Here is a 9620-nt window from a genome sequence, read left to right as displayed (position 1 = left end):
AAAAGCACAAACATTTATTTAATATTTTATTTACAGAATAGTCCACAAACCACATGTCCCGTTCATGTAGATTCAGTGTCTTTCTTGTGCATTGTGTTTAAAAGAGATACCTCAAGCTTTGAAAACTGCAGGTATGGGCCAACATTTTTCCTTTTTTTGCAGCAGCCTTTGTAGAGCGGAAGTTCTTTTTAAGAGCATATAAGTTGATTCATACAGATTGGTGCAGAATCCTTGAGGAAAATATAAATAAGGTATATGCTTAATTGAGAAAACATACCAATGGGGCATGGAGTGTGAAAATCTCCACACCATTTAACCGCTGGGGACACCATGTAGCATGATAGTCAATCAGCTTATTATAGGAATTGTGAGAATAAAATAAATTGCTGCATGATACATCACGTTGTGTTTTAACAATATAGATTTTATTGTGGAAGAAATACAAAAATATCTTAAAGACTATTTTTTTTTCTTTTTTTCTTTTTGACAAGAGCATTAAAATAACAGGGTACCACGCTTCCTCAAACCGGCTGAAGTACAAACTGTGTCCTCCATCTCGTAACACAATAACTGTTGTATATATACACAATGAGCTAACACAAAAAACACACTCATACAGAATCATATTGTTTCCACATTTCTACACAAGGAGATCACAGGTATGGCTTCATTGCATCCCTATGCTGAAGGTTATTCGATCTGTAACACAATGATGGATACTGTTTAAGGCTTGAACTATGACACGAGTGTACAGTACCTCTTTATTATTGCTATATAACAGACCACATCCCTACTTCAGTGGTATTCCACAGGTCTGAGACCCATAATATCCATGTTCCATTATTGTAGACAATACTTGAGGACTTTTAGAATCTTTCTTCTAAGAGACTTGAGGGTGCAGTGCACAAAGCCATTTTTTTTTTTGGGGGGGGGGTCATGGCCAATAAATGCTGCTGTAAAGGTAACAACAGTCATGAGGGGTAATTCTGTGACTAAGTGATACAAAACTTTTCTAGTCCCTTGCATGTGCATTTAGACGCACTTGCTGAGTCTCGTGACGCCGCATCCAAGCATCACAGACAGGAATATTCATGCAGTTCTGGGAGGCTTTTAGGTACCCTAAAACTTGCTAATTGATCCAGGGATCTAAGGGGTAATGTTCTCCTTGTGAAGAGTGACAAGCCAGGCCTGCTATGTCAGACTAAGGAGACTTATACGCCATGCATCCTGTGGAAATTATGAAATCTACATATTGTCTCTTCAGAGAGGAAGAGGGCTTGAACTCTAGTTCCAACTTATTGGAAGTAGGAAGCCTAATAGTCAAGGGTCTATATTGATTTTTAGGATTGCTACTTCCAATAGGAGGTACTAAAGTTCAATTCCTCTTCCTGTCTAAAGAGGCAATTAACATAGTCAACTTAAGGACGTTCAAGGGGCGCCATTGAGTATATCCTAGTTACTTGTTGGGTCAGTATAGCATTGTTCTGATTTGTCATACTGACATCCTTGTAGGGGCACGCCATAACTTATAACATCCATTGGAACTTTTTTTTTATCTTACAATCAAAGAACCCCAAAAACAAAGTTTGAGATACCTAGCTACAGGTTCCGTACATCGGGATTAAATCACATGTGGACTTTCTAATGGTTTATTAAATTAAACTAATTAGTTTTTCAGCTCCTATTTTACTAAATTATGCATTTAGTCTTAAAACAGATGAACAAATGAATTTCATACCAAAAAAATACAACCTTCAATTTACAGCAAAAATAAAACAAATTATTTTAGTGGAAAATCAGGAAAGTAAATGGAAAAAATGACTTAATAGATAACTCTATACAAATACATATATTATCTTTGGATAGAATTTAAAGAGATACCAACATCAAGGATGAAACAAGCATGGCGACTTTCTTCCTAAAATAGCGCCAAATCTGTTCACAGGTTGTGTGTGGTATTGCAGCTCAGTCCTGTACACTTTGATGGAGCTGGGCTGCAATAGCCAACATAACCCATGCACAGGTGTGGGATTGTTTGAAAGAAAGGAACCATGTTAGTCTAATTCAGCACAACTGTTTTAAGCCCTTTATCAATGCGAAGGTTAGAAACAACTCTTTAAAATATCTGCTCTGACTATGGACTTTAGAGACTAGAACAACCATTGCAACATGGAAAGAATAGAAATAGTTTTTTAACTTATTACAAATCCGGAAAGATAAAGTACTTTTTATGCGCTGACCTGTTTGGTCGCACTTATAACTCTTGAGATAGTGACGAGAACTATAGAGAGAAGAGAAGAATTCAAAATTGTTCTTAAAGTTTGGGCATGTTTAGGTTTTGTAGGATAGACTCATCCTATGGTCATGTTCAAACGTTCAGTATTTGTAAGCCAAAACCAGGAGAGAAACAATCAGAGGAAAACCATAATAGAATCACGTCTCCACTTCTGGATTTATCACCCACTCCTGGTTTGGGCTTAAAAATACTGATGTGAAATACTGACCAAATACTGAATGTGTGAACATGGCCTAAACCATGTTCACCCAAACACACGAATCATTTTGAGTTCAATGATCATTCATAATTCTGTAGTCAGTGACCGAATGCTAGAAAACTTACTACTAAGGAAAATATAGGCTGTATTTTCAATATCATTGGCTTGGCCTACACCATTGGGGCCTTTTAGACGTAGCATAGATAACAAAAAATTACAGCAGTGGCAATAGCACAGCACAATTACATAAAATGCAGTCATTCATCAGTACGCCTACATTTTAGGTACAATACAAGATTGCAGGAAGTGGTTTACAAATTTTGGATTATCCTTAACAAGTTTTATGTGTCCTTCAAACTCAGGTCTAAGAGGTAAATTTTCTCATTGAGAAGCTTGTCACAGTTGTGTAGAGCGACATATAGGCCAGGCAAGGCTCCCTGGGATAAAGGTATGCAACTAGCCTCTTCAAAAAGGAAAAGAACAGAGTCACTAGAAAAAACAGAATCTTCTCTAAAAGGAAAACATGCAGAATATATCCCCTTTTGTAGAAGAGTGTGTTTAGGCTTTATGATTTAAAGGGAATCTGTCAGCAGGATTTCAGCACCCAAACTATTTCTGTGTGCATTTTGAATTTTCAAAGACAAGTTCAGCAACATTTTTTACTTGGCCAGAACTTTCCTCCATTATTTAGAAATCAGCGTTTGAATTAGCATGTAAATGAGGCAGAGCCATTTGTAGATCTGAAGCCTCTATCACTCCAGATCTATTTACCACCCCGGAACGGCTGCCACCTCCTGTTTGACTGACAGCCTCTATGCTGTGTAACTTGAGGCAAATGACTTGTCAGTTAAACAGGAGGAGGCGGCAGCGCAGGGCCGAGAATAGAGCTGGAGTGACAGAGGCTTCAGATCTACAAATAGATTTTCAATCTTATTTGCAAAACAAATGAAACACTGATATCTCATTAGTGGAGGAACAGACTGGCCACGTAAAAGTATTGCTGGACTTTTCTTTGAAAGAACTAGATGTGCATACAAATAGTTTGGGGTGTGAATTCCTGCTGACAAATTTCCTTCAAGTCATACTATATGGCTCTTTAGAGAGTCAATATTGAATTCTAATATTGCTACCTCCAATAATTGGTACTAGAGACCTTGTTCTTCAAACTCAGATGATAAATGTTTCACTCAATTCAAGTTTTCTCAGTCACATAAAAAAGAAATATTGTGGAATCAAGACCTTGTGGTGTTATAATTATATGATGTGTTATTATATATGTTTTTTAGTTGGGTGGAAAATTGACCCAACATTAAATTGTGTAAGAATGTACGGTACTTTGCACGCAAAACTGAAGTAAAGAATACAAAGAAGGTTCTTCGATAGAAAAATTAGAAAAAAAGGTTAGAAGAATAACATTAAAGAGCTATGCAAAAGTCCAGCTTAAGCATAAAGCATAAAATCTAATTTAATTATAAAAAAAAAAAGAAAAGAAAATAGAAGGTACCTTAAGTATGCACAGGAACTCAACTTTTTTAGCATAAAATAATCTACACATGGCACTGTAAAGTATTTGCTATAATACAACACATATTTAAAAAAAAAACTGGAATTAATAACACTGGTCTTGTACAACACTCTGCAGGTTCACTATATTCAGGAGAAATAAAGAAATACCATAACTAGTAATAGTTGCTGATATGCAACTTGCATAATGCAAAAAAATAGTGATCCAAATATGTGCAGAGATATTTGGATATTTGGCATTTACAATAGTTTCATGAGTCCTGAAGGTTAATGGCCAACCACAATTTGCTACAGGTGTAGGTTTCCATTAGGACCGATCACCTTATTTCCAATGTACCTTGCAAACAATTGGAAGAAATTCCATTCGGCTCATAAAGTCATCATTTTGTCAATCACACCAAAAAAAAAAAAAGATAGATTCTTACTGGTGTTCTAAAATTATATTTTGTGCAGTTATCTGCCATCCTTTTACAATGTGCAGCTGTTTACCCAGTAATTACCCAGAATGGAATCTGCAATTTTGTGGGTTCTGGCGATATCCCTAAAATTGCAAACTATTTTTATAAACAGACTCCTGGCTCACAAAACGACTTCTTAGAAGGTAATTTATATGTAATTATACATTACTCGGTTTACCTTGGGTAAATAAACGGTATGCTAATCTACAGTGTCAAAGCGGTTTTTCTGGGTCTTTGTCTTGAGACAGTGATGCCCTTAAAATACGACTGTACCCAGTACTGCAGCTCTGCAGATTGGTGAAGAGCTTGTGGGTCAGACCAACACTGATTATACACTCATAACCTATCCTATAGATAAGCCATAAAAATGACCCTTAAACATGTAATCTTCCCATCTTATTTATTACTATAGTGTGTGACGGGTCATGTAGTCTTGATGTAGAATTCTTGATCATTGCATATAATCAGCAAGCTTTACACTAGTCACGTTTTAGCCTATCTTATTCCCATATGTTGATTATAGCCGACCCTCAATATACCCGGAAACGTATTACCCATTTTAGGCTTGTTACACTAAAGCATCAAGTTTGATTTGTGAAGAGTTCACCAAAATAGGTATAAATAAAGCCCACGTTGAAACTACCATACAATAATAAAATGTTGTAGACACCGCCTTATGGCAGGGTTTATACATATGTACACAAAATACTTCCACTCATTGACTAAACCCTGGCTAAAACATCATGCAGTGGTTTAAAGAGGTTGTCCACTACTAGGACAACCCCTTCCTAAACTAAATGTTTGGCCCGATAAAATAATGAAGCCTATACTCACCTCCTGTGCCACTGTCGTTCCTGCAGTGTCATCACTGTCTCCACCTTTGGACAAACTGAGCATGAAGAACAAGCTAGTGCTACAGCTGATCCCGGGCATCATGTGTCATTCCACCGCATCACAGCCCTAGGACATCGAGTGTCGACACCGCTGGAATGGAGGCGGCACAGGAGGTGAGTAGAGACTATTATTCTATCGGGACCGAACATTTAGTTTAAGAAGGGGTTGTCCTAGTAGTGGACAATCCCTTTAACATGTGGTCTTCAAATTTCCATTCATGTGAGTTGTACCTCTACAACATCGCTACCATACTAATACACAGTACTATTATACATGCACTCAATGACTTGTAAAACAAAGCCAGGTCAGTGCAAATCAAAGAACAATGTAAAAATGTATTTTCGCCATCAGGAAATTAGAACGGATCAATATGGATCTATGGAATGAAAGCTTTCTAGCTCCGGTAAAGTGTTAGTGGTATGTATTTCAAAGTCTTGAAATATTCTCTATTGTTATACAGCATATCGTTGAGCTCAATTAACAGCCCTTGTATATTGTCAAGTCAGCATTGCTACTTCATCCATCGCGTCTTTAGGGTTGTCCTTTGCTTGGCAAAACAGGTTTCCAACTTTGCTGGTGCAGTCATGTAATGCCGATGACAGTAGTCTCACTTGATAACAGTCTAGTGAACTGAAGCATACAGTTCAGCAGGAGTCAGCTTAGTATGCTGGGGAGTGATTGATTGCTACTCTCATTCACTAGTTGCCTCAGTTTTAGTAGATGAAGTGCTGTCCCGGACAGGAAGAAGGTCGTAGTGGCATGGAATGTGACTGTTCTTAGGAAGGTCATAGAGATCCTGGCTGGCTTTACCGTTGCTGTTGAACCCTCCTTGGGCATGACTCACAGTAGGCTCTAAGGAAAAGATGTAAATATATAGTACTGTCATTAATTATCTTGTGAAATTAACCAATATAGGAATTGCAAATTTCTTTCTTATAAACACTTAGGGCCTTATTCATCAAAGCTTAATACCAGAAAACTGGATTAAAATGTTTTGAACAGTCACCACATTTTTGCACAAGATGAAGTTGCACAAAACTTTTTCAAGTTATGAAGTTTTCACCCCAGTTTTAAGCATTTCCAACAAAATGGACATAGCTGGGGAAGAGCGGGCGTATGGCTATGCATGCTTGACAAATTCTTTAAAGATGCCAGCATTTTTTACAGCAGAAATGCTACACCATTTCTGGTGAGGCACAAAGAGGTGAATGCCACTGAGAAGACGCGCCGAATTCATTAAGTGGCATATGCCTCTTAATGAATTTTTTACGCATCGCACTCCATCGAGCCGGTCATTAAGAATGGTATGCGCAATGGCAGTCTTGATGAATCTGCCCCTTAGATTTTGTGAAATGATTTGCTAGAGAAAAATAAACTCTAAATCTTTGTAAAGACAGTCATTTTCAAATACATAATTTTTATGTTACGGGGTGGTTGCTTCTTTTCATTTCAACATATTGTATGTGCAGTGTGAGGTCAATCATTATTATTTGTTTCATGCCCTTTAGTTTGTTTAATAGTAGGTTTAATAGATACTCCCAGCTCAGGTAACAGTAATGGCATGGGAATATTGACAGCACTTATTATTGTGCTCTGCTGTCACCAGGAAAGTCATAGCATTACTTAAAGGAGTTCTCCACTTTGAATAGTCCCTTTATTATAGGAGTGTCTCCTGACAAATTCTTCACAGCGTGGAGTGCAACCGAGATCCACATGGATCAAAAGTAGCAGCAACTGAAAGCATTGTGTGGTCTAGATTGATGTCAACAGGCTGTCTATGTAATGCACAGACATGCCAAGCAAACCAGCAATACGTAAAAAAAAAAACACAGCACACCAATGGTGTGATAAAGATGAACATTTATTCTAGCAAAGACATATTGTAGCGTTTTTCAACCCTCAATAAGTCTGTCTCTAGCATCAAAAAGACTCTAAGACGTTCAAAATGTTTCAACACACTTTTGGGAGAATAAATCTACATTGTTATTACACCACTGTAGTGTTGTGGTTTCTCTATACTTTGCTTTGAGGATTTCCCTGAGCGTCGAATAGCTGTTTGGAAGCCTTTCTGCTCTTCTATGTTGTATCATGTATGTCGTACTGTTTGTGGTGCTTTTTTTTCTTGTATGTAAAGTCCTCTAGCAAGAGACTTTCCTTGCAAACTTTCTTTATTCTGACTAATGGATCAGGATCTTGAATTGCGACCTGCCCTTGAAGTAGGATTTTTCTTCATGATCTTTTTTGCAAATTGGACAATTCCTTTAAAGTGAACCCATCAGCAGGATTTTTCTAAAGAAACTACAGGCATTGTCAGGTTAATGCTGTTATACTGATTAAAACGATACCTGGGGTGAAGAAATCTGTCTTGTAGTTCTTGTGTAATCAGTGTTAGAAGTTTTCAGCTAATGAGATGCTTGTGCTCTGGAGCAGGACTGGAGGCAGAGTCTTGTTTTCCTGCTCTAAGTCAGAGAAAGGCACCACAGGCCACCCCGAAGCACTTGGAGCTTGTAATTCGGGCAGTAAATTAATCCATGTAACAGGTTGCCTAGAACCTAAGCCTAAACACTGACCAACTTCACAATGATATCGCTAGCGATCCGTGACGTTGCAGCATCCTGGCTAGCGATATCGTTGTGTTTGACACACAGCAGCGATCTGGATCCTGCTGTGAGATCGTTAGTCGGAGCAGAAAGTCCAGAACTTTATTTCGTCGCTGGATCTCCCGCAGACATTGCTGAATCGGCGTGTGTGATGCCGATTCAGCGATATCTTCACTGGTAACAAGGGTAAACATCGGGTTACTAAGCGCAGGGCCACGCTTAGTAACCCAATGTTTACCCTGGTTAACAGTGTAAATGTGAAAAAAAAAACAGTACATACTTACATTCCGGTGTCTGTCGCGTCCCTCGGCGTTCTGCTTCCCTGCACTGTCAGCGCTGGCCAGCCGTAAAGCAGATCACAGCGGTGATGTCACCGCTGTGCTTTACGGCCGGCGCTTACAGTCAGTGCAGGAAAGCACAGCGACGGGGGTCAGATACCGGAATGTAAGTATGTAGTGTTTTTTTTTTTTTACATTTACACTGGTGACCAGGGTAAACATCGGGTTACTAAGCGTCGCCCTGCGCTTAGTAACCCGATGTTTACCCTGGTTACCAGTGGACTTCGCATAGTTGGTCGCTGGAGAGCTGTCTGTGTGACAGCTCTCCAGCGACCACACAACGACGAAACAGCGACGCTGCAGCGATCGGCATCGTTGTCTAGATCGCTGCAGCGTCGCTAAATGTGACGGTACCTTTAGGGTCAAAAGCCCATCATGGACAGATAAATGAGTCTGCCTCACAAATAATCATTTGTCATCTATCCACAAGATAAGTGAAAAATGCAGAATCTCTGTACCTCACTGAAGATCCCAACAAGCTTAATCCACATAAACAGAAAGAAAAAACATTTCAGATAATCATACATGCACACTAAAATGTTTCATTCAAGAGTGCCTTACCATTTTAGGTGGCCTTGAAAATAATGTGCTGCAATGAAAAGCAACAACAATGTAACTATCTAAAATAATTGCTTGCCTTTTATCCCATAAATGACTCATCTGTTGTACGACATAGCAAGCAATTTGGGTAAAAGGAAAATTGCTAGGAATCAGATATTTAAGGGGTATTCCAGAGAAGCAAAATGATGTACAAAGATATACTCACCATACCGATTCCCTGCCACTCGGGTTTGCATGCTGCCCACCCCCAGCCTATACTCCCTGATGCAATGGCCATTACAAAGACCTGCTCCAGCTAGTGATTGGCTGCTGTGCTCACGTTTCTGTGTCGAAACATCAACGAAGCACCAGGAAATAATGATCAATGGAAAACTGGGCGACGTGAGAACAGGAGCGGAGGGGGGTCAGTGATTGAGAACTTTTTTGTATCGTTGTACACCATTGAGGGCTTTTTTGAAAATGTTTTCTTGTCTATAGAAATGCCTTTAATTATTCCATGAATAACATCATGTTTATGCTCCTCCCTTTTAATTTCAACTTAAGTATGTTACCATTAAGAAAATTCAGGAAACAGATGTCCCATATCAAAGACACAGACTAAAGGTCTATTTACATGCTGCACACAGAACTGGGAATTTTTCAAAAGGAACTTGTCAGCACTTTTTATATATGGAAGCAGTTTTATAGTTGTTAAGGTGCTTGTCCCCCAATTTTTTTTTCTAGCAACTTTACGTGCCGGTCACTGGAAAT

The 9620-nt window shown here is 38.8% G+C and overlaps 1 protein-coding gene across 1 annotated transcript in view; it reads right to left on the bottom strand.

Annotated features, from left to right (window-relative positions):
- Positions 1-403: 403 nt before the first annotated feature.
- The window catches only part of MEGF10 (multiple EGF like domains 10), a 184247-nt gene continuing 175030 nt past the window's right edge, over positions 404-9620 (bottom strand). The window contains exon 24 of the mRNA XM_069753927.1: positions 404-6223. Within this exon, the coding sequence (XP_069610028.1) occupies positions 6063-6223 (161 nt within the window). The 3' untranslated portion in view covers positions 404-6062. The remainder of the gene's footprint in view (positions 6224-9620) is intronic.

The sequence above is a fragment of the Ranitomeya imitator genome, chromosome 1, assembly GCF_032444005.1.
Source record: "Ranitomeya imitator isolate aRanImi1 chromosome 1, aRanImi1.pri, whole genome shotgun sequence".
NCBI lineage: Eukaryota > Metazoa > Chordata > Amphibia > Anura > Dendrobatidae > Ranitomeya > Ranitomeya imitator.
The sequence above is the reverse complement of the archived record's forward strand: the minus strand, read 5'-3'. Positions and strand labels throughout refer to the sequence as shown.